This window comes from Anthonomus grandis, chromosome 14, assembly GCF_022605725.1.
Source record: "Anthonomus grandis grandis chromosome 14, icAntGran1.3, whole genome shotgun sequence".
Taxonomy (NCBI): Eukaryota; Metazoa; Arthropoda; class Insecta; order Coleoptera; family Curculionidae; genus Anthonomus; species Anthonomus grandis.
In genome coordinates, this window is record NC_065559.1 from 490,817 (window position 1) to 517,387 (window position 26,571).

At 32.9% G+C, this 26,571-nt stretch overlaps 2 protein-coding genes across 3 annotated transcripts in view; one reads left to right on the plus strand and one right to left on the minus strand.

The window, feature by feature from the left end:
• Positions 1-859: 859 nt before the first annotated feature.
• LOC126744756 (cytoplasmic dynein 2 heavy chain 1-like) lies at positions 860-25,231 on the plus strand. The gene is given in 37 exon segments (XM_050452310.1): positions 860-887; positions 1,250-1,558; positions 1,610-1,788; positions 1,840-2,081; positions 2,532-2,637; positions 2,694-2,831; positions 3,887-4,023; positions 4,080-4,218; positions 4,273-4,404; positions 5,389-5,632; positions 6,806-7,032; positions 7,091-7,313; positions 7,365-7,521; positions 9,736-9,898; positions 9,953-10,167; positions 12,232-12,307; positions 12,309-12,466; positions 12,521-12,730; positions 13,301-13,514; positions 13,578-13,678; positions 15,130-15,280; positions 15,333-15,478; positions 15,541-15,626; positions 15,678-15,836; positions 15,890-16,053; positions 16,107-16,346; positions 18,428-18,691; positions 18,747-18,945; positions 18,998-19,152; positions 20,861-21,021; positions 21,077-21,306; positions 21,388-21,659; positions 21,714-21,837; positions 21,889-22,184; positions 23,261-23,457; positions 23,510-23,702; positions 25,047-25,231. Coding segments are annotated over 37 exon segments (6,582 nt in total). The 3' UTR covers positions 25,194-25,231.
• Positions 24,941-26,571, minus strand: part of LOC126744420 (DNA repair protein XRCC1) — an 81,372-nt gene continuing 79,741 nt past the window's right edge. For both annotated transcript variants that reach the window (XM_050451825.1, XM_050451824.1), the window contains one exon: positions 24,941-25,388. In XM_050451825.1, coding sequence (XP_050307782.1) covers positions 25,217-25,388 — 172 coding nt within the window. In that variant the 3' untranslated portion in view covers positions 24,941-25,216. The remainder of the gene's footprint in view (positions 25,389-26,571) is intronic.

Below are 26,571 nucleotides of genomic sequence, written 5' to 3' on the forward strand. Positions count from 1 at the left end.
CTTACAGGCACTCCTGAAATATGAATTTCATTATTTTGACTTTTTATGAATGGATTTTAGTGATTTCTTCAAAAAAGACTAAAAATGTCTTCAGATTAACTCATAAATCAATAATTTCTCAATTTTTCATACTAGAACTCAAGACATTCACTTGTCAATAAGAGACAAATTATTTTGATCCTTACAGGATTAAGAATTCTATTATCTTGACATTTTATGAATGGATTTTAGTTATTTAGAGAAATCCATAAATCATAAATATGCATCTTAATAAATATTAATAAACGGTTATAAACTTACTCTCTGAGCAGCTCCATGCCTAGTAAACTACTGCTGATCTATAGTTAAAATTCCTCTTTGTTTACCAATCATTTAACAATATTGCAGTTAAGCAAAAACGTAGAAGAAAAAAAAAACGTAGAAGAAAAAAACAGCATGTTCTGCTTAAATAACTTAAGTCAATTTCTAACTGTAAGTTATGCATTGAATAGCTAATCAAATCTGATAGCTGTTAATTAAGATAAACGTCATTATTGTTTGACTTTGGCAGTTTTTTGTTAAGACTATACAGGTACAAAACTAGAACATCATTTAGATCGATCGTCATTCGCCATCCTAACGAGATATTCTCGTAATTTTTTTACATCATTATAGTCAAATTCCTGAGGATGGATCTGAGGGTAAAAACGCCATTCTGGGTTAAAAATTGAGGTAGCTAAAGCTTTTTTGGTTGGGGTATTTTTTTTGCCATTTTTATTAACAAATTCTAACTTTCCTTGAGAGAATCTTAAGAAATAGTGGGAATATTCTTAAGAGGATTTTGGTCCAAAAAAGGGCATTTCTTACCAAACAGTTTCATATGAAAACGATTATTGTACCTTTTAGAGGTAATTTTGTCTACCAAGGTCTCAGAGCCACCTAATTTCAAGTTTTTAGAACCGTATTGGAAATACAAGATTTTTATTTATTAGCCGACACATTTGGTCATAACTTAAAAAGTATTTAAGATATTTGCAATTTTTTTTTAAATCTTTGTACTGATATTCCTGAGGATGAATTTGAGAGTAAAACCATCATTCAGGGTTAAAAATTGAGGCATCTAAAGCTGTTTTGGTTAAGGTATTTTTTGTTAATTTTAACTTTGCTTGAGAATATTTTAAGATTCAGTGGGACATTTCAAGAAAAAGCAATTATTAATTTAACGAGACGAAACTTACTATAATAAGTCAACAATTTATAATTCTTCCAGATGTTTGGTCTTGGATCATCTGCGATGGAGACGTCGATCCAGAATGGGTGGAATCCCTTAACTCCGTCCTGGATGATAACCGTTTAATGACTCTGCCTTCCGGTTGGAGAATTCACTTCCGTGCGAACGTCAATTTCGTATTCGAAACTCACGAGTTAAAGAACGCCTCGCCCGCTACCATTTCCCGAATGGGAATCGTCTATTTAACTTCTCCGAATTTGGACGATTTCCTTAAGAGCGTCTCGGAACGTTTAGAGGAAGAGAAACGAGGTTATATAGAACCTTTGTTGAACGAATATTTTGCTAAGAGTAAGTCAGGCTTGATTTAGTTTATTTGCATTCTTAAATGAGGATTTTTAGGCATCGAATGGGCAATGAGTAATGGGGAATCGACTTTAGAGAGATCGATAATATCGGTTGCCAAAAGTGCCTTAATACAGATGAAAGATTCGAGCAGTAAGCAGCAATTTATTGTTAATCTGATAAATGGGATCGGGTCGCAACTGAAGTTGGAACATCGGCAAACGTTTGCTGAACAAGTGACGTATTAATTACGTAAAAATTGCTCAATGTACCAATCACTTTTGTAGATTTTCGAATGGACCGAAGAAACCCCACCTCCTCACTTACTAAAACTGTTCTACGATAAGAGCAGTGAGTCTATTGATACTTACCGTACCGATCCGACAATTAGTGCAGATAATATCGACCGCGGAATACCACTGATCAAAACTGGACAAGTGTTGAAATATTTGGATAGCATTGGGGAATTGCTGAAGGAAAGCTTAGGGGAGCATTTTCTTATGGTGGGTCCTCACGGATCGGCTAAAAGGTAAAAATATCCAGTTGATTTTTTTATATAAACCTGAATGAGTTTCTGTACAAAAAGGATCCTTACAAGTTTCCTTGTAACTGCAGTAGTTTTCGGGTTATTAAGCGGTTTTTCCATATATTGAATTGGAACATTTCAGAGGCTTTACAAAAACGCAAGTATCTCAAAATCTCTAGCACCGATTTTATTAATTTTGATTTTACGTGAAAGCTGACGAGCTTCTTCACCAGAAAGATCCTTACACATTTCCTTGTAACTGTAGTAACTTTCAACTTATTAAGCGGTTTTTCCGTTAATTGAAAAAAATGTGGATATTGTCAAAGGCTTTACAAAAATTGAAGTATCTCAAAAATTCCTTCACCGATTCTATTCATTTTCGGTTTCATATTAAACATCAGAATCAATTTATCAGAAGAAAATCCAACTGACTACAATTTTTCACATTTTCAGGTTATATATTCAAGAAGTGCTTCAGGACCGTTCGGACGTCGAATTAGTGGAAATCCATTGCAGTCCCAATTTGTCTACGAATTACATTATGCAAAAGCTACTTCAGGTATTGCATAAAATCCGATTTAAGAACAATATTTAAAGAATTTCGCCCATTTTTAGAAATGCTTCTCTGTCAATACCTTTAAGGGAACAGTACTTAAACCAAAGAAAGGACATCTGGTGTTATATTTGCGTAACATGCATTTATTAGCTCCTGATCGGTGGGGCAGTAACTCCATTGTGGAATTTTTAACTCAAGTAAGGTGGTATTTATTATTAAATATGTACTGTGAGTAAATGCCTAATCAGGCTAGGTTACTAATATTATATAGTTTTAAATATTGATAATTTTTTCTATCAATGGATTAGGAAGTGGGAATCCATGAATAAGATGGGAAATTTCCCATAAATGTTGAGAAAATTGGGTTTTTTAGCATAAAGGTTTTTCGCGAATGTCTCCCACTGTATGAGATATAAAATGAAAATTCCATTTACTCATAGATTTCAGACATATATTTATATATATGCGATCTATTTTTTATTACCTTTCCTGTGAGAATCCTTCCCATATTGCCTTCAAAAAAAACAACCAATTATTCGCATTGACTCCAGAACATTTACAAACTAATTTTCCAGTTTTTTTCTTAATTAAATTAATCCCACTCATAAGACTATTGAAAATGAGTCAAACTTAACTTTAAATGCCCAAAAGCTCTATTTAGAGCCCGGGAGACAGAAAATAGAGCTTAGGCAACATAAAGAGACGTACGTTCTTTACTTGGACACAAATTCCAATTTTTTCCTTCATATGAATGAACAGGAGCATGATTTTCCTTAGGAAAATATACAGAAATTACTCCCTGGAATAAATTATTACTTTATTCGAGGAAATTGGGGTTAAAACTTATCTCCAGAAATCATGTTATATGGTCAGGAAGATATACAATAGTTACTGCCTGGAATAATTTATTGGATAAGACATTTGAGGCAGAATTCTGCTCTGAGAACACTTTCTTAAGTGCACAGAAATGATTGCCTGGAATAGATTATTGCTTTGTTTCAGACAGTTTAGGCTGAATTATATTGTTATGATTTTAAATATCCACAAATTATACAATAAGATCAGAAAGGTATACAGTTATAAATTAATTAAGTTTTACTTTAAAGGTGGGAAATGTCTATCCTAAAAAGCATGTTCACTGAAACATTAGTGCCTGGAATAAAGTAATTATTTATTCTAGGGTCATTAGAGATCGAACATACTGCATTCCATGACGATTCTATTTATTTAGTCTTAATTCTGAATATTTTAGCTGATCGAATACAATGGTTTTTTCAACCCTAAAACCGAATTTATCCAAGTGGGCGGGATACTTATCATAGGAACTCTACTATCGTCCCAGAAAATATCTCCTCGGTTTTTATCCAAGCTTCATCTTATTAACGTAGAGTAAGTTCTTCTGCTCATAGAGTCCATTTAAATACTAATAAACCTCCTAATTCCAGATTACCGGATCAAGAAGACTTATCGGTAATCCTTGTAGCGTATTTATCTGCCATCATAAAATCCTACTTTCCGACCATCAGTTTCCCAAAGCCTAAAGTGGTCAAATTGGCTTTAACGTTAATAACGTTATATCAAAAGGTAGGTTATCAATTTTTTCTGAGATGAAGTTGTGTTAAAATTAAGTTTTTTTAGGTGCAAGAGAAATTCTCAATGCAAAACCGGAATGTTGGATCAGTGAGCCCTCACGAACTAATTAGGTGGGCCACGAACTTTAAGTACTATTCTACCCTGGACGGATCAGAGTTTGAAGCTCATATTTTAGAAGTAAGTAAAAGTCAATACATACATAAATACGATCTTCCTAAACCATATTTAGTTAAAGAAGTGCCGATAAAATACGCATTTAACACTGAAATACCTTGAATGAAAAAAATTGAAAACACGCCACATTCCAGGCGAGTGAGTCAACATCAGACGAAAACGGATCGTACCGTCGCGTCGGTACAATTTAAAAAATGTGTTCGATATAAATTGGCGAATACACCCGGCATATATTAAAGTGCATTCCCTCGTTTAAGGAATTTGCGAAAGATTATTACGGTGCGGTGTTAGGTTAAATAGTGTTCGTGTGTGCTTTAGTAGTTTTATATTTGAAGGTAATTTTTATGATATTTAATGGTTATTTTAAATTAAAAAAGTGGGTACAATAGTACAACAAACAAATTATTGTGTCCTGCCCAAACAAAATTGAATTAAGCCTTTTTGTCGTAAGTCAACTTTTAATGTTCGGATCGACTTGATTTTTGTTACATAACAGTAACTAATGTCATAGCTGTTCTTGGGAGTCAAATCGGTTTATATGCTTAAAAGGGAGTCAAAAGTTCATTATTTGGCATTCTACATCTCACCTCTCTAACATCCCTTGAATAATTTTGAAATAGTACTTTTTGTATATAATTGAACCGATCACAGACGCGAACTATCAATTCATTACGATCGTCAATGATTCCTGAGGCTCGGATAGGTTTTCATGCCAAAAAGGGGGTAAAAAGTCACTTTTTTTACGTATTTATCAACTCTATAGACGGGAGAGATAATTTTCAAACTATCGTCAAAGATTCCTGGGACTCAGATGGGTTTTCATGCCAAAAAGGGGGTAAAAAAGTCCACTTTTTCAGTTTCTACCGCACCTTACTTCTCAGGAACACTCTGGATCATTATAAAATTGTACTTTTCTTACGTCAGGTTCAGGGTGCGACTCGGATTCTTTTTTAAAACTAAACATACTCTATAAAGTTAACTTTTTAGGTATTATGTTACGAAGCGATAAAAATATTCGGCGACAGGCTCTCCCGACCAGAAGAGCGTCAATATTTAATCTCCATACTTAATGACGTGATAAAGTCACATTGGGAGGTTAGTGGAACAGTACAAAAAGCCCTAAACCACTTTTACATTCCAAAGTTAGATGTGCCGAGCAAACGGATTATTTTTGACCAATACAACAAAGAAAACTGGGAGGCGGAAGTGCAAAGAGGAATTGTTCAATATGGTAATTATTTTGACATTATTATTATAGTTATCATTCAGTAGATTCTATATTTCAAATTTATCAGCAATAATGGCATGTGCTTAATAATTTTTACAAAAAAGTTTATAAATTGAACTCCCTGTTCTTGAAAGTCTCTTAATTTTAAGTCGTCCAACTAATATAAGATATACTCAAAATCAATGTTATTTCAGTTCATCTAATGAATATATGCCATTTTTGGTCTAATGAAGATTTAATTAAGGTCGAAACGTTCTGCCCCGCTAATTTTTTTTGCATTTTTTCATATCTTTCATTTTTTTTGTATCTTCCAGGCTTTTGGACTCATTTATCATCTGATTTTTGTCTGTTTTTTGTATTTTCCAGGGTTTACGAAGCAATTTATTACCTTAGTCCAGGCACATGAACTAACGTTTTATCTCTTCCAAAGTTCTGGAGTAATTCCCAGTAGATTCCAAGTATTTCTATCGGTTTTCCAGTCTTATATTCCAAAGATCTGGGGTAGTTCTTCGGATCTTTCAGGTTCAATGCCTGGAAGAGTTAAATACTTAACTTTTTTCCAGGATTTTTTACTGCCAATTTGATTTGCTATGTTTTTGAAGCCTTGGCTATTTACGTCGTATTGAATCATTCTTTGGATCTCACAGGCATCTTAGGTAATGTTTTATTCACTTCCAGGGTTTTATGGCCATGTCTTATTTCGTTTAAGACATTTGAGGTAATTTTTAGTCTCTTCCAGGCATTTTAAGGCTTTTTATTTCTATTTATGAGAATCGTAATTCTATTTTAGACGATTAAATTCTGAATGCTTTTTTATATTTTCGAGGCCTTTAGAGTCGTTTTTCGTACATCTGAATCATAAAAAAACGCCTCTAAATATCTGGAATAAAATAAAAAATTGTCGCATGTATCATAAAGGGGCAGGAAAAGAAGGAGGATATTAGTTTATGTTATTAGTTTATTCCTTATCTACAAATTAATGGAAAAAATCCTTTACAGTTTAATAGTTAGTTAATAATAGAAAATTTCACCCTAATCTTCATATAAGAATTAATGCTTCTTAGCTGCCAAATATTATAAATGTATCAGAATGTGAATACTCTTGGAACGTTTACTGTATAATTATTTCATAGCTTACCATAACCATTGCAATTTTAATTATTACTCCTATTTTAGGAAAAGAAAACGAAGAACAACTGAACACAATCGTAAACGACGAAATTCTACTTCTTACCTCCGCTGTGGTCAGATCAGCAGTGCTAGAGGGTCACCATTTGCTGCTAATCGGCAAATCCGGAGTCGGGCGTAAGACGAGCATAAAAATCACATCGGCCCTGCAATCCAAGAGGATAATCCATCCCACTAGTATGAGTTATCCCTTATTCCATAACGACTTAAAAATGGTATTAGTTAGTGACTTTGTTAGTTAGAGTTTTTTTGCAAAATATGTTTCATTTGTAGGCGGTTCAATTGGCAGGCCTAGAAGGCGAGGACGTCTTCCTAATCCTGGAGGATTTCATTTTTACAAACGACCAGAACTTAACCATCGTGAACTTGTTGATGTGCTCAGGCGAAGTGTCGGACTTGTACTCGGATATCGAGTTCGAGTCGATTATTAAGGGCCTCAAAGATAAATCTGACACCGATAATTTTGAAGGGGATCTAACTGATTATTTTGCCAATAGTATGTCAGTTTTAAAAAATATTTTCAAGATTATTAACGTCATTTTTATAGATATCAGAAAGCGGTTGCACGTATTCATATGCCTGGACGAAGATAATCGGAATATTATCCTGAAATGTCCGGCCTTTTTTCATAATAGTGGCGTCCTATGGTTGGGTGCTTGGAGTGATGACACTGTAAGGGCATTTCCTAGCAAGCTTATTACATTGTGAGTGAAATGTTTATTTTTTTTAGTAGGTACTAGACATAGTAATAACTTAAAATACATATATAGTACACAGTACAAGTGTTCAACTGAGAACTAAAGATTTTTATATAGGGAATCTTTCTTAATTCATCTGGTAACGTCATAGAAACAAACATCTTCCTAAATACTGTCACAATACAGTTATAATTATTGATATAATATAAATATTAAAATGACGATCTGATCTAATGGAGCACCACTTCCAGTCTCTCAGTTATCTACTCTAAATAAGTTTCTTGTTCTATATAAGACTCGAAGACTTAATAATGGTTTCCTAATGGTTAATCTAAAAATTGGCCTTAATACCATTTTTCATTTATATCAAAATTGAATTAATCATATTAGATATGAATAAATTTTTCCTTGACATTGAGGAAATAAGAAATTTATGAAGTGTTTTTAATGCCGCAACAAATTGTAAACAGTTATGATTGGAATGTGTAATGTTGCCTTAGGATCTTGATTAATAAATTGCATTATGTTTTTTAGCTCCAACTAACCCTTTTAAAATATTCCAATTATTTTTGTGAAAGTAAGATTTTTGTTTTGAATTTTTATTACTCAAGTAATTTAATCTGTAACTTTAGTATTTCCGGACCGATTGAGCGCAAAAGAAAAAAGGCCTGGAAGAGAAAATATTATTTATCCTCTTAAGGGGAGAACAATTTTCCGTCCAGGGAACTTTAAATGATCAAAATCGATTTAGGAACAAGGAAGCTATAGTCATTTTTGTCTCCTGGATCTGAACTATAACCCGAAGTTAAGATATTGGAAGTTTTATTATACTTGACACAATCAATCATTTATGTTAAATTTGCTTATGTACGCTCAACTGTAGGGAAGAACTAAGAATTTTCGTCCAGGCAGTTCAGTTAAGACTGATAAGGTGTTCCTCCTATAAAAGTCATTTAAATATGCTTAACTTCTTAGAAAAAATATAAAATTACTTCCAGGTAGTTGAGTTGGATCCTCCTGTTCAAGAATCATACCATTATAACTAAACTGTGCTATTATAACTAATCTGAGCACATAAAGTGGTTAGATTTACAGGGCATGAGTGATTTTATCGCGTGCAGGCACTCTTGTGATAAATCTTCGAATATTTCATGATATACCGCAAGAATATCAATCATTTCTTCAGTACAGTCATTCCTGTGATAAACGTATCAATACCTCGTCATTTGATGCAAGAAAATCAATGATTTTTTTCACAATTGAATAATCACACCATTTTTGTCATTAAGTGCTTGATTTACAATAGATCAATGATTTTATTGAGTACAGGCACTCCTGTGATAAACGTTTCAATATCTCCTCATCTACTGTAAGAATTTCACTCATCTCTTCAATTATAGTTGAAAAATCATGCAAAGAATCCTACGATTCAAGAATAACACCTCTAAGCTACCTCTGGAGTTATGGCTTGGAAAATAGGAACAAATATTTCAATTACTTGGAAGATACTAATAATACACCTAAATATTTGAAATTTAACAAAAAAAAAACTTCTAAAGGCCTGGAAGAGATTAAGAAATATTTTTTAACTCCAAAACTATATATAGAATGATGCCTGGAATAAGTTGATGAGTTACTCCAAAATCCTGGAGGATCCAGAAGTAACCTCAAGTGCCTGAAACAATTTTAAAAAAGTCCCTAAAATACTGGAAGAGATGACCATTTTTTTTGAATTCCTGGAAAATTTAAGAAGTACTTCAATACCTCAAAATTTATGAAAAATTACATAAATACCTGACGTTAAGTAGAAATACCTGGAAGAGATTAAACAATAATTCAAATGCCTGGAATAAGAAGATTAATAATTCCTGAAGGATGCAAAAAAATTCACCTCAAATGTCTGGAATTATATTGGCCTAGAAGCCGTAAGGCCTGCAAAAGCAAAAAAATGATCTAAAACTAAAAAACAAATAATAATTTCTGGAAGAGATGAACTATTATTTAAAAAACAACATTTTTAAATATGAATAAGTTACTTCACGATCAGTTATTATTGGATATATTCCGGATATTTCAATGAGATTAAAGTCATTTGTTATTATGTGACAGATCTACCATTCTCTTTAGTACAGTTGTTTAAAAAACGATATTTTTCAATTTTGTTGAACTATCACATTTAAAATAAGCGATATTTAGACCACTCATGAAGTTTGATTTTAGGTTGGGAGGCATCGATAGCCAAGAATCCAGCGAGGCATTCCACGCAATTTATAAATCGGTGCCTACGACAACGCCCACGCGCTATATCGCCATGATTAAATTCTACTTTAGCACATGTAAAGAAAAAGAGTCATCGATTAATGCTAAAATAGCTAAGTTAGAGGTAAGGTGTATGATTCTGAACTCGTTTGAAATTTAAAAAAAAAATAATTTTAAGGGTGGCGTATCGAAATTAAACACTGCCAAAGAATTGGTGAGCGAGTTGAAGCAGAAAGCGGCAGAACAACAGGAAAAGTTGGCGGAGAAACAGTCGAAGGCCAATGCCGCCCTGGATATGATCAGTAATACGATAAAGGGGGCGAACGCGCATAAAGAAGAGATGCAGGTGCTCAAGGCAAAAACGGAAAACGAAAATGTGCAGTTAGTTAAGCGGTAGGTGGAATTATTGTCTTGCAAATAAAAGGTTTCTGGTGAATACAGTGTGTCCAAAATGTCTACTTTTGGTGCATTTGGTGTTATTTTACATGTTTTTAGACTCTCTAGATATTTTTTTATTTGATTCCAGGTATTTTAAGGTTTCCTGTGCCTTCTAGGGATCTGGAATAACTTTTCATGTTTTTGCAGACTTTTGGAGGTATTTTTCATGTTTTCAAGAAATTTTGAAACCTATTTCAGGCATTTAAGGTTCATTTGTACATGTCTCTGGCGTTTCTATAAAAAAAACAGTTTTTCACATCTTTCAGGTTTCTGGAAACGTTTTCCATGTTAATTCCACCCATTTTTTTTTGTTTTTCAGGCATACGAGAAATCTTTTCTTATTTTATTCCAGAAATTTCGAAATTTATTATGTCTTCTGATGTTCTTCAAGTTTTTGCAGATATTTTTCATATTTTCCAGGTATTCGGTGTAGTTTTTCGTGTTTCCAATCTGTCGAAATAATTTTTTACTTTATTCCAGGCATTTGAGGTCAATTTATATACCTCCCTGGTATTTGTTGTAATTGTTCATGTTTCAATAAGGCATTTCAACAATTTTTTATGTTTTTCAAGCTTTTAAATGCATTTTTCATATTTTCCAGGTACTTGACGTAATTTCTTTTGTCTTTCAAACATATAGAAATCAATTCCAGGTATTTCATGATTTTCTATGCCTTCTAAGTAACTGAAATAACTTTTCATGTTTTTGCAGACTGTTTTTAGGCTCTCAGAGTAATTTTTTAATTTATTCCAGGCATTTGAAGTAATTTTTTTATGCCTCTATGGCATTTCCAAAAAAAAAAAAATCTTATCACATCTTCCAGGTTTTTCACGTTTATTTCACACATTTGATAAAGTTCTCCAGGCGTTCGGAGTCGTCTCTCCTTTTTCAACGTTTTCCAGTCTTGTTGAGTCGTTTTTCCATCTGTTTTCAGATATTTTGGTATGTGTCGCCTTTTGGATAATTTTCCATGTTACCTCAGAAATCGGGAGATCATTTTTAAGTTCTTACAGGCATTCCATATCCTCTTGGTGTTATTTTTGGTTCTTAGAATAATTTTTCAGTTTATTTCAAGCATTTGGAGTCATTTTGTGTAATCTTCCTTAGCATTTAAAAACAGAATTACTCTTACAGGGTTCTGGAGTCACTTTCTACGTTTATATCACTTATTTTTCATGATTCTACCCTTTTGAACTATCTTATAGGTTTTCCAAGTAATTGATACAATAGATGAACAAGTTTTACAATTCAGAGGCTTGTTGAGTAATTTTTTATCTGTTTCCAGTCATTTTCACGTTGTTTCAGACATCTGAGGGTAATACACGATTTTGTAGTGATGTTTTGTTATAGTCAAGGTCAATTTTATCCTCAGGGCGTGAAGATTGACCCTGAAAGATTGAAAAAGTCAAATATATTAGTTCAAATGCCTGTAAGAAATGAAGGCTTATTCAAATGCCTGGAATAAAATGAACAAATTACGTAAATGCTTGAATCTAAAAAGGCTGCAAATGCCTTGAAGAGGTGAAAAATTATAATAAAATTCCTGGATCAAACAATGCGTAGCTTTAAAACCCTGAAAGACTTAAGGTACCACCCCAAATGCTTGGGAAAGACCAAAAATCTTTCTTGGAAATACTATTTATTTCTATCTAAAATAACAAAACTTCAACGTCACATTAAAGTCTATTATTTCAGACTAGACAGTAACTATGAAAATGTTTTGTTAATGTTACCTTTTTTTTTTTAAATTATTACTGTATTTTGAAATACTGTATCTCGACAAGACACTTGTGACAAACCCTCATTTTGTAACAATACAGCACAAAGTTTGAAATAGATCATGGTAAAAAGGTTGCAGTCGTGTCTCTTGACTTGCGGAAGGCATTGGATACTGTTGACTTTGTGTTTTGAGGTGAAAAGTCTCTTTAAAAACTACACTTAAACTTTTTTCCTCCACTTACTATAATAAATATTGTATATTACTGAGTGAGATAGAGCTATCACATGTTGGGATTTTAGAAAGGCCGAAATCGACATAGAACTCTCAGAAGTGGAACCTCTCATACAGGAAGCGAGGGCGGCCGTTGGTAACATAAAAAACCGAATCGTTATCGGAGATACGCTCGCTCCGAGCACCACCGGAAGTCATCAGGGACATCTTGGAGGGGGTACTCAAACTGATGGGAACCCAGGATACGTCCTGGAATAGCATGAAGACGTTCCTGGCCAAGAGAGGGATTAAAGAGGAAATACGGTAGTAAAATTGATTGTACATAAAGTTGCTTTTATTAATGATTTTTTTTTGAAGGTCTTTTGACGCTAATAGAATACAAACGGAAAACCGGCAAGCCGTTGAACGGCTGATGTCGATGAAGAGAGATTCTTTTGACCAAAAGTTTGCTAAAAGGGCATCGGTGGCTGCTGCACCATTGGCTGCTTGGGTGGACGCGAACGTCAAATATTCCAAGGTTTTGGATAAAATAAGGCCTTTGGAACGGGAACAACATAAATTGAAAGAGTAAGTATACTTTAAAGTGTACTTTTTTGGATATTGATTGCTCCTCCCTAAAGTTTAGTTCTTTGAACATTAATAAATTAAGCCAATAATTAACAACCTTTCTCTAGGAATTTCCCTGGATTATTCCCTCTTAGTACAAAAAAATCCAATTTACTTTTACCTTTTACATATATAGTTAAGGGAACTTCAAGAACCTTGTAGTAACCCTTTACAGTCAAATCTAGGAATTACCTTTAATTTTAATTAAATTATCACTATACGAACGGGAATGGTTTCATAATATTTTCACAAATAAATTAAAAGTATTTTGTTCAAAAAAGGGCATTTCTTTTCCAATAATTTCCTATAAGAACGATTCTTGTATACCAAAGACTTTTTGACTTAAAGGCAATTTTGTGTAAGAACCACCACAAGTGTCAAGCCTTGAATCTAATGATACGTTTAAGGGTACAATTCATTAGTTAATTAAGAAACTTTTTTGCTAATATTCCTACACTACTACTCATACTCATCTAAGCTACTTGTACTACTACCCATAACTTTCTCTATTATAATAAATAAATGTTTTAGGAATTTAAGTAGTGCCGAAAACCAACTGGTCGAATTGAATGCTAATCTATCGGATGTTGATGCAACCGTAGCGAAATTAAAGGATCAACTGTCTCAGTACACTAAAGAAGCAGCTGAAATAGAAATCGGGTTAAACGAAGTGAACCGAACGTTAAACGCGGCCGAAAGTTTGGTGTTTAAGTTGGAAGACGAGTATAAAAGGTGGCAAGAACAGGTACAACTTTACTTTACTACTTGTTCGTTAATATTTTAATTGTTTTTTTTGTTTATTTTTTAGCTGGATGAATTTTCTGCAGAACTGTCTATTTTACCTAAAAACTGTTTACTAGCGGCTGCTTTTGCAACGTTTTTATCCAAGGAAGGGGAAAATGTTAGAAGGTCCGTTTTTATAAAACTCCGATGCACTTATTTTTGTAAATGGATTTTTTGATCTTTCGTTTCAATTTATCGTTAAAAACAGGCACTATTTTTAAGGTGGTGAAGCTAAAAAATGCTTTTTGTGTGCTTTCTATAAAATTCTCTAATTTCTTGGGTGTTAGAGGTAGAGGCTTGATTTAAAGACTAATACATGCCATATTTAAAAGCACAACTTTAATATGCTAGTAAAAAAATTTGAGAAATCATTAGTTTTTGAGAAAAATCAAAATTTGCTTTTTTTGGCATTTTTGAATTGGATGTGATTTACTGAAAACTTTATTCCTTGCCATTAGAGATAGAGATATGATTCAACAAACTGACATATGTTAAAAGCAATAGCACAACTTTTATGAATCATTAAAAAACTATAAATCAATAGTTATTGAGAAAAAACAAAATTTCACTTTTTTGGCATTTTTGAGTTTCAAATGATTTTCAAAAAAGTTCATAACTTCGTTGCACAGACTAGCTTTTACGCATCAATAAATGTGAAGAAATCAATATTTTTCGATAAAAATTGAAATTTCACTTTCTTGGCATTTTTGACTTTTATGTGATTTACAAAAATCTTCATAATTTCTTTGCTTTTAGAGTTAGAGATGAGATTCAAAAACTGACAGGTGCCAAAATCAATATTGCAACTTTTATGAATCAATAAAAAACTTTGAGAAATCAATAGTTTTCGGGAAAAATCAAAAATTCAGTTTTTTGGCACTTTTGAGTTTCAAGCGATTTACAAAAATCTGCAATATTTTCTTGCTATTAGAGATAGAGATGTGATTCCAAGACTGATATGTGTAAAAATAAATAGTACAACTTTTATGAAATAATAAAAAAATATGATAAATCAATAGTTTTTGAAAAAAAATCAAAAATTAACTTTTTCGGCATTTTTGAATTTGAAGCGATTTACAAAAATCCTTATTATTTCCTTGCTATTAGAGATAGAGACTTCGTTCAAAGACTCACATATGCCAAAATCAATAGCACAACTTTTATGAAACAATTTTCAGTAAAATCAAACAGTTTTTCAGAAAAATCAAAAATTCACTTTTTTAGCATTTTTGAGTTTCACGCGATTTACAAAAATCTTCATCATTTTCTTGCTATTAGAGATAAAGAGGTGATTCCAAGACTGACATGTGTCAAAATAAATAGTACAGCTTTTATCAAATAATAAAACAATATGAGAAACCAATAATTTTTAAGAAAAATAAAAAATTAACTTATCTAATATTTTTGAGTTTTAAGTAATTTACTGAAAACTCCAAGATTTCTTTATTATTATAGATAGAGAGGTGATTCAAAAACTGGCACGTGCGAAAATCATTATCGCAACTTTTATGAATCAATAAAAAAATGATTGCTTTATCCGCCATCTTGAAATCAATTAACTCCCACCACCCTTTCAGAGATACGTTAGCCCAATGGTCTGCACAGTTGGGAAACCCAAAGTTTGACTTCATGTCATTCTTTTCATCGGAAAGGGAACAAATCCAGTGGCAGTCGGAAGGATTACCCAACGATAAAGTTTCCTTGGAAAACAGTGTTGTTATTAAAAAGGTTCGTAAAACGTTCAAAACGAATAAATTATTTAAAAAGTTCCTTATTTTAGGGAAATTTGTTTCCTCTACTAATTGATCCAAACTCTATGGCAGTCCAGTGGCTAAAAAACCATTTGGCTAAGAGTAACCAAAGAGGTTTTGAACACGTAACAGTGAATTCGTCAAAGTTTCACACTATTGTAGAAGCATCAATAAGGTAAAGTTTCAGTTTTACTTTTTTTTGCAGGTCAGTATTTAAGGGCCTTAAATCATTCTTAGGTTTGGTAAAATCCTGATTATCGAGGACCTAGAAGAAATCCCTTACTCCTTGTTTGGACTGCTGCGAGGAGACTTTATATGCCAAGGTAATAAATAACCAGTTTTTCCCTTATAATACCTTAAACTGTTTAACTTAGGGGAAAGAAAGATGATCCGTTTACAAGGAAGACAAATCGACTATCACCCCGACTGTAAAGTGATCATGTGCAGCAGAAACGAACATTTATCCCTACCGTCGGAAATCGAGTCTTACGTGTGCGTCCTTAACTTTAACGTTACGTATTCCGGCTTTGTTGGTAAGTTTTATTTCTTTAACTTATTATTTTAATTAATTTCATTTGTTTAATAGAACAGTTATTATCGGCCGCTATAATGCAAGAAAAACCCGAATTGGAGTCACGCAGAAAGCAACTGCTCCACGAAAACGAAGATTTACAAGAGAAACTTTATTCTTTACAAATGCAGCTGCTAGACTGTTTGGCGAACTCCGACGGGAACATTTTAAACAATACTGTGAGTCCTTTAACGTTTATTTACGCGTTTACTTTATCCCCCTTTTTTTGTAGAACCTTCTAAACACTCTAAACGAAACTAAATCCAACTCTGTGGCTGTATCGAACGCTTTAGAGGAATCTAAGAAGGTGTCTGCGGCTGTAAGGAAGGAATATGAGATATTTTTGGAAATCGCCGAGTTTGCCAGCCAATTGTACTTTTCTTGCAAGATGTTTACCGATTACAACATTCTTTACTCACTGTCAGCAAGCGCTTTCAATAGGCTATTTCTCTTGTGCTTACCGGATGGACAGGTAAGTTTAGTGATGATAATAAGTTGATTTCAAGTATTTGACGAAATTGGTAAAAAAATTACTGGAGGAGAAAAATTGAGTCTATGTTCACGTAGAACTGAAATATCTTAAGAAGTTGAAGCACTTGACAGCTCTGTGTTTTGCATGGTAACGTGCAAAGGATGTTTGAGGCTCAGTAACTTAACAGATCAATATCTCGAAAATTATTAGGAGCATTCTTGTGAAATAAAAAGCATGATGTTAAGAAGATCATACTCTACAAATGTTAACTAAGGTGTAATTCTGTTCAAAGTTTACTTTTGGCAATATTATTCAACCTTTTGGATAGTGAAGTCTAAAAATTCTGTTTCAGGTTCAAAGCTTGAAAAGTCAAGAACTAACTAAAGCAGTTTAATGAAACAACAGCATGATATTTATTAAAGTATGTTCTATAAATGTTGTTTGGGTTCGAAGTCGTTCAGGTTTAGTTTTGGAAATATTGGACTTTTTGTTAGTCCAATAATGATTTTCGATGTTCAAGGGTATCATCACCCACTTCAAAATTTAAAATTTCAAAAACCACTTGAAATATAGGATCATCATATTTACTCAACAAATAATGCTCAAGATTTAAACCATTTCAAGCATTATTTTTATAAATATTTAAATTTTTGTTAATGGCATACTTCAATACCTTTGACTTCAAAATCTAAAATATGAAAAACCACTTGAAGTATTCTCATGAAATAAAAAGCATTATATTCACAAAACGATGTTCTATAAATGTTATCTTGAGTTCAAATTAATTCAAGTTATTATTTCGGAAATATTGAATTGTTTGTATGATGGTGTCCAAGAATGTTTGAGACTCGCTTTACAGGTCAATATCTCGAAGACTATTTCAAGCATTGTCGTAAAATAAAAACCATGATATTTAGAACAACATGCGTTATAAATGTTATTTTGGATTTAAAATAGTTCAAGCTTTATTTTTGAAATATTGAACATTTTCAGTAGTGGAGTCTAAAAATGCTGTTTCAAGTGCTCAAGAACTACTTGAAGCATTTTCATCAAATAAAAAACATGATTTGCATAAAATTTTTCCATTCCAATCATTATTTTTGGAAATATTTGAATGTTTGTTAATGGTATCCAATGCTCAGAGTAAACACTGACTTCAAAGTATAAAATATGAAAAACTACTTGAAGCATTTTCATGAAACAAAAACCACGATATTTAGTGAAGTATACTCAATAAATAATGCTTAAGGTTCCAAGCATTTGTTTATGGAGTCTAAGACTGTTTTTCGACGTCTAAAGTTATCAGTTACTTTAAAGCCCAAAGTCTTAAAAACTATTTAAACTATTCTTACGAAATAAAGAGCATTGTATTCATAGAAGTATGCCTAACAGATCTGGTTTTGGTTGGGAGCATTATTCCAGAAATGTTGGCCTTTTTGAATGGTATTGTTTAAGAATGATATATGTTTGATGCTGAAGATGATCAACCCACTGCAAGCTTAAAATCGCCAAAACTATTTGAATAATTCTTATGAAAAGCATAATAATTAATGAAATCTACTGAGCAAATAATGATTAGGGTTCAAAGCATTCGAAGCATTTTCTTCGGAAATATTTGAATCTTTGTTAATGGCATATAATAATGACTTCAAAGTCTAAAATATGAAAAACCATTTTAAGTATTTTCATGAGGTAAAGAGCTAAATTTCAAAATATTCTAATGAAATAAAAAGCATGATATTCACAAAAGCCTACTGTAAAATGACGTTTTGGGTCCAAATCAATCCAAACAATAGTTGCGGAATTATTGGCCTTTTTGTGTGCTATGGTCAAAATTATCACTCATTTCAAATCCTCAAAAACGACTTGAACAGAACAGTTCATATGAGGCGAAAAACATGATTTTAACAAAGGCAAGTTCTACAAATGTTGTGGATCCTGACATTGGTTTCCCTTTAATCATTGGATGAAATAATTTCGTTATCAGCGCATATAAGACACTTTATTTGACTTCGATTAATCTTTAGACGCCAATGGAATGATACCGTAACTTCTCTTAATAGTGTTTTCCTTATTTTCAGAGTAAACTACAGGAATCAGAAACCCAAAACAAGAAGCAACTGTTCGAAACCGTTTACAACTACATGAGTCGAGGCATGTTTAAGCAAGACCGACTTCCGTTTTTCTTTCACTTGATGTACCGCATGTACCCCAGCCAAATACCCCGAGACCACATGAATCTATTTCTAACAAACGGTGGCTATCAGAGAGTAATTGACGAAGATTCCAATGATTTTCCTTCGTGGGTACCACCCGGTTGTATTTCTAGTTTGCGCGGCCTTAAAGTAAGTGACGAGTGAGTGCGGGAATAATCAATCATTGCCGCACTGTATGTTTCAGAATTCGTTGCCGGAACTTTATTCCAAATGCCAACTGAGTGAAAGGAACTTATGGTCGGGCTTCATGGAGTCGATCGAGTGCGAAAAGGAGTTTCCCAAGCAGTTCACTGTAACGGAGTTTGAGAGACTGTTGATCGTGCAAATTTTACGACCCGACAGGCTGCTCAGTTCAATAGAGAATACTTGCTTACGCATTTCGGGTCAGTAGATTATTATTTACCATAAATATTTTATTTAAATGGGTATTTGTAGGTCTTAGGACAGTTGATCCGCCAGTGTTGAACTTACATTCGGTTTTAAGTGAATCTAATGCAAACGAACCGATTTTGTTAATTACCACTTCTGGAATGGACCCTTCATCGGAGATTTGTGAGTTGGCAAAGCAGATTAATCAAGGATTCGAGGAGGTATTGATTAATATGAAAAATATACGGGGTCGTTCATTTTAAGGGTCTCTAAGGAACGTGTGCCTGGACTATTTGGTATTGATATTCTCCAAATAGACCAGAAATGTTACATTTTTATAGAAACGTACCTCTGCCGGTTTAAATCCGCTCTTGTTAGGGTTACAACATTTAGTTATTTAAAGTTTTTATTCTTAATCAGACATTCTTGAGTATAACTTAGGATTCAGTTGAAATATATATTTTTTTGTTTTTATATAAATACTGAGGATGGATTAAAGCAATTAGTTACGTGAAGAGCGACAAATAGGATTTTTTCACATTATACTCGAAAACTTTGAGGTTACCTGAGAAAAGCACAGATACAAATGTTATCAATTTTTTATTGTTAATAAGCATAAAAGGCTTTTTAATTAAAATTACCCTTAGCCCCCCACCCACCCAAAACAGTTTACCAGTAAGAAATTTTTTTAAAAAATCACTGTTTTTCGTCCATAATATTTAATCTAATAACACTGTTTTTGCACTAAATATTTACGTGTCTAATTTAAATTTTATATATGACTATTTAATACAAAAACGGTGTTATTACATTGGATATTATCGACGAAATCGACTCTTGTTTATGCATACTATTTTGAAAAACAGTGATCTGGTAAAAGAATTTCTTACTAGTAAACTATGTGGGGTGGGTGGGGGGTTAAGGGTTATTTTAATGAAAAATGTATTTTTTGCAAAAAATAATTACCTTAAAGGAAAAATTACATTTTTTAAATAATTCACTCGTTTTTTGGGTTACAAAAAATTAACTGTAATTTTTTTATATATTATACTATTCTATAGAGCGACTTATACATAGCATGGAAATTTTTGTATACTTTTTATCAAATCAATCTTTTGAATGGTATATTTTTGAATTTACTTAAATAGTTAATTAAATATAAGAAAATTGAATTTGTAAAATTGAGGAGGTAGTCTCCTATTATTTATTAATAAGACTCTCTTTAATAAGTGGCCTATTTTTGAGTGTTGACTGTTCTTAATTTGAATTCAATCCCATCTTTTTTATTCAGTAGTTTTGTTTTATTTATTTTTTCTCTAATTCTTAAATATACTGAAAAATACACATTTGCGGATAAAAATGTAGTTTGATAATAATTTTTAGCTTAAATTTAAAAAAAAAAATGTGGAGTTTTACTGGGTTATTTACTACCTTTGGGATGCCTAGTGTGGATAAAAAAAAAACATAAAAAATTTAAATTTGCTTGATTCTCTCGATAAAAGCTGAATAACTGAAACAAGAAAAACGGTATTTAAACAACAACACTCATTTAAACAGCATTTTATTTTTATTTAAACATCATTTTATTTTTATTTAAACAGCAACACTCTTACCCCCCGGCCCACAACAAACTTTTATCCAGTAAGAAATTCTTCTGACAAATTAACTCTTTTTCATCTATAATATCCAATACCTAAATCTTCAAAAACCGGATGTTAATACTAGTTGCAATAAACGTATATCGTTTTATTTTCCTGGATTGTTCGAAAGCTTACAAAATAAATCATAAGTGCTCTACTTTAAATCACATTTTTTGCAAATTCAGGTATTGGGACTTAACAAGAGTAAACACTTAATTTGGATAACCCCTTTATATATATTATGCTTGATTTTCTGAATTACTTATATTTTTATTATATTATTCATTAGATTAGTATGGGTGAAGGCAAAGAAGCTTTAGCCTTAACGAAACTGGAAACTTGTCGTAACTCGGGCAAATGGTTAATCCTAAAAAATCTGCATCTGGTCTCTTGCTGGTTACCCACCCTTGCTCAGAATGTGAAACACAAAGTTTCCTCAACTGCATTTAGGTAAAAAAATCACTGTAAATCAAAATTTATATTAAAAACCCCATTTTATGGGTAGATTATGGCTGATTTCCGAGACGACCGATAAATTCAACGCGGTACTGGCCCAAAACAGTTTGAAAATCGCTTACGAAGAGCCGCCAGGGGTCGCCAATAACATGCGCAGAATATACTCATCCTTAGGAGAGAAATATGATAATAAACTCAACAGAACGTCTGCCAGGATATTTTTCGTGTTTACGTGTTTGCATGCCATTCTTCAAGAAAGGAGGAAATACATTCCACAGGGTAAGACATACAATTACAACCAAAGAAACGTTAAAATATTTAGAACGACAGTTTTCAATAAATAATACTTTTCTTCGATAGGCTGGCTGAAATATTACGAGTTCAATCACACCGATATGCAAACAAGCTTAAACCTAACGGAAGATCTCTGGAACGTTGATACAACTAGAGTTCAATGGCCATCTATCACGGGATTAATCAATGAAGCAGTATATGCTGGAAGAATTGAGAACGTTGACGACTTAAACATCTTGAACGGTTACCTCAAAATATATTTTAGAGACGACGTGCTAAGTCATAAGTGGAAACCGTATGGGGTGACTGTTAGTTTGCCAAATTCCGGAGAAAACAAGGTAATTCTGTTTGAATTTTTACTGCAATTACTTGATTTTTATAACAATTTTCAGGAATATTTACAAGTGATTAAGAAATTGCCAAACAAAGACTCTCCGTCTATGTTTGGGCTGCCTGAAAATATTGATCGGGCAAGGGAGAAACAGTTGTCATATGAGATCATTAAAAGCCTAAAAGGTACAATAATACCCTTCCAAAGTACATCTGAATCTATTTAAGTTGTTTTAGAATTCTACCAAAAGCAAACCACCACTTTTAAAGACGTAAACTTCAAGGAGCTACACCCCGTCTTCAGTATGTGGAAGAAGCTGAACCAAGGGTTCGATTTTATTAAGTTGACCCTCACCGAGGATTATCAAGGGGAATCTGCCGTAGGACGGTTTATTTTCGAAGAATACACCCGAGGGGTCACCTTGATTCAAACCATACATAAATGCTTCACTAACTTGAATAAGATGTCCAAGGGTGTTGCGGAAGCAGAAGAGAGTTATGTGGCGATTGTACGGAGCATTTTAAAGTCTAAGGTACGTTAATATTCGGTCACGAATTGCCGCACTTTATTCCTATTTTGCCCAGACGGGTATATGTATGTTTGGAAAAAATCTGACAATTATCCAACATCTGTCAACTAATTTATGGTTGAAAGCTTAACAGGATTAAATTTTAAAAACATTGTTGGGGTTCGTTAGGGTTTTGACGTAATTTTTGTCGGTTTCCAGGCATATGATATGTATATCATATATCTTTTTGTGCAGTATTCACTTCTGGCAAATTACTTACTTGAGTGCCAAATTACTCATGTATTATCCTCGTCAAAAATATTCCAAAGATTAGTTTGCATACAAATATGATCTTACGGTAATTTCAATAAAGTAATTCCTATTAATCTTCATTTTTTTTTAGATAGAAAATTCGTTAAATAGTACACAACTTGATGACATTTTTAAAACCGGATCAACGATTCATAGTGTTAACATTAGGTACATACTCTATCAATTTCATCACCTTTCGGAAGAATTTAGGCCTTTAAATTTATTAAATTTCGCGCCCTTAGCTAAAACGTCAAATGTGTGACAGTTATTACGTTTTGTTAGGCTAACATGAGTGATGTGAATTGACAAGTAGAGTTAGTGACTCAATTATGCCTAAAGGTATTAATTTATGTATACAAAATTATGAGTAATAATTTAGGTATTTGTTTAACCGAATAAAAAGGTTATTTTATATTTTTCAGATGCTTTCATCGTAATCACACCACCTTTCGGTAGTGTTTTTTTGGTAGAATAGTGGCACTGATTTGTTTGAACCTCAATAAAAGCATCATCAATATTATTGTCAATAATCATCAAAAATATAAAAACTAGAGTTTTTTTTTTAAAGAAATCAGATATTTTCTTACAATAGTGCCTTGAAGGTGGTCTAATTTCAGACGAAACGTAAGGGCAAAAAAAAAATATTTTTTTCACCGATTCTCCATGAATCTTAGTATTCAGCGCTATAAAAATCATCAAAATTAAAGGATATGTGTAATATTAGTGTGATTTTACGTTTGCACTATACGATCTTCCATAATCATTAATAAATAATTGCAAAATTATAGACTCCAAAACAGTGGCTTAACGTATGGGACGGACCAAAAGACTCTAGCCAATACCTACAGGACCTATTGCAAAAAACCGCCTATTTAGCGACCCTTAAACTGAAAAACACCCTGGACCTTATCAAGCAACCGCTCAAATTAGGATTGTTTTTTAATCCCCAATCGATTTTGGCATGTTCCAAGCAGGATTACTCCAGGTAATAATTAAAGTAACAACATGCCAATAGACTATACGCCATATGGTTTCAGATCATCTAATGTCCCTCTGGATAACTTGGGACTGCATACGACTTGGGATAACGCCGCTAACACTGCGATTGTTTTATCACATTTGTTAATCGAAGGGGGAATTTTAGAGAATAAAATGTTAAAATTATGCAGAAGCGACTCTGAGAGTATCACGACAGTTCCTTGTTGCTACTTAAGTTGGATCGAAAAGGTGGTTATATTATAATAAAGGGTGTCCCAATAGGAACGCACGTTTTGAATTGCGCAGCATTCTTATTTTATCGCAGTATGTCAAAAAAAAAACTGAAAAGAATAATGTCAACAGTTTGCGATTAGTAGCCATGGAACGATATACCGTCGAACAACGAATTATTATTGTTAAAACACACTACAAATATGGGGCATGTTTTGCGGAAACAGTTCGTAAATTGCGGGGCATTTTTGGTCGACACGATGCACCAAATCACATGACCGTCCAAAGACTAATTGATAAATTTGAACAAAATGGTTCTGTCGTGGATATAAAAACACCAGTGCGTCACCGTACTACCCGTTCTGTTGAAAATATTGCCGCAGTGTGTAAAAGTGTTGGCGAGAATCCGGGAACATCTATCCGTCATCGTGCACAGCAGTTGCACATTTCGAAGGGCATTACCCACCGAATTCTATTAAAAGATCTTCATTTACATGCCTCTAACATTCAATTGACCCAAGAATTAAAGCCAGTGGACCATGCGACGCGCCGTACATTTTCTTCTTGGGTATTGCAAAAACAACAAATAGATGTCGATTTTTCGAAAAAAAATTTGTTTACCGATGAGGCACACTTTCACATTTCACCTTAATGGCTTTGTTAATAAACAAAATTGCCGAATTTGGGGCGAAGAAAGTCCTAGGAGTCATTCATGAGAAGAAAATGCATCCATTAAGAGTCACTGTTTGGACAGGTGGAGTAATTGGACCGTACTTTTCAGAGGACGAGGCTAAAAATGCAGTTACCGTGAACAGCGAACGCTATCGTAATATGCTCACTGAGTTTTTATGGCCTCAATTGGATGGTATGGATACGGGCGGTATGTGGTACCAACAGGATAGTGCGACATTTCACACTGCACGTGAAGCAATTCAGTTGTTGCAAAGAAAGTTTCCCGGTCCAGACGGACCAGAACTGGCCCGCAAGATCATGCGATTTAACGCCTTGCGACTTTTTTCTTTTGGGTTTTTTAAAATCCCTCGTATACGCTAATAACCCAACAACAATTCCTCAGTTGAAAAACGAAATTAATGTATTATTAGCGAAATTGGGCCGCAATTATGTGAAAATGTAATTGAAAATTTCTCAAAACGAATAAGAGTCTGTTACGAAAGTCGAGTCGGCCATTTGCCAGATATTATTTTTCACGTTTAATTGCAGTGTATTAGCTTTACATTAAAATATAAAATAACACTCGGTTTAAAATAAATTATGACTTTTATTTACCAATTAAAACGTGCGCTCTTATTGGGACACCCACTATAAAGTGATTTATAGTTATTAATTTATCCCGATTCTTAGGGTCGATTACAGGACGAAGACTACGCAAAAGTCCCACTTTACGCCAACACAAAAAGGGAAAATAAAATAATTACACTGGAAATAGAGTGCGACGCTAACTATAGGGATCAATTTATTTTAAGCGGCTTAGCCTTTTATTTAAAGCATTAACTAGGATGTAGTAATAAAGTTATTTATTGGAACAAAAAGTCTGTCATTGGGGCGAGTTTTTGCAAATTATGGCACTCCCATATCCAATCTGGTGTGACGAAACTCGCATTCGGGTAAATGTCTTGGAGCAGTTTGTAATCGGCACCGTCTGTTACTATTATGTCTATGGTAGCTTCAAGTTCTTCAGCTATGATCCTAAAGGGAGAAAAAAAGTGTTTAAAACAATTATTGCGTATTTTGAAAAACTGTAAAAAGCTTAAAATTGAAGACCTTGGAGGAAGAACAGGATAAGCCACATTTCAAGCATGTAGCTTGCTAAGCAAAACATCTATGACTTGAGAAATTATTACATGGTTTAAAGTATATGTAGATGATGTCCCCATCTGCAAATCCTCTTCTTCCTCCAAAAATACTCTTAAATATATTTTACTCATGATCGAGCTATGTAAAATTAGTCTTAAGAGAAATTTATTTCATTATAATACTTCTGATTTAATGGAAAACCTATTATACACGTTAGAAGCAATTAAGCTTGGAACAAAAACGAAATTCAATCATTCCAGGCAATTAAATCGATTATCAACGAAAAAAAAAAAGGAATTTCAACTTCCTTGGAGCAATAAAATCTGCCTTTAACTATATGAAAAACGGAGACAAAGAGAATATGATATATAAACCCTTTCTTAATTTGAATTCTTGAAAAACATATATAGTACTAGTACCTACTGAATGAAAAACAAATGTATTTATTAAGTCTTTAGGATAAAAACAGGTAGCATCCAAAAATAATATCCTGATATTATAATAATAATAATAATTTAAATTTACCATAAATTAACCAATAATAATCAAACTAAATACTCAATCAAATTCGACTTTACACAGCATCAGGTTACATTATCTAGTTCTAGGAACTTAACTTTCAGTAGTCTATTTTTAAATTGTAACAACTTTGTCACAAGGAATGCAGGTTAAAACATTACAATTCAAAGACATAGTTTTGACTATTCTTACCAAAGAGGAGCTCTAGTGATAATTTGTTTTACAGTATCAAATACAAAAGAGATCATGATTTCTAAGTTTATATACAGGTACATTAAACATAATTTTAGATAGAATATTGGTAGAGTTTCAGAAGGTGTTAATATTCCTAAATAATGCTAAAAAGTCAGACATAGTATGTATTTTTTCAAGTTATGGAGTATTAAAATAAGATTGGACTATCCACAATTTGGAAATGAGTTTTATAACATAAAAACCTTAAAAATTTATTCTCGTTTGTCTCAAGTCTGTTAATATTGTTTGCGTAACATATTACTGATGCAAATTGTAGCTTACTAAATTTACATTGTCTTTATATAAAACCTAAGGTTCTATT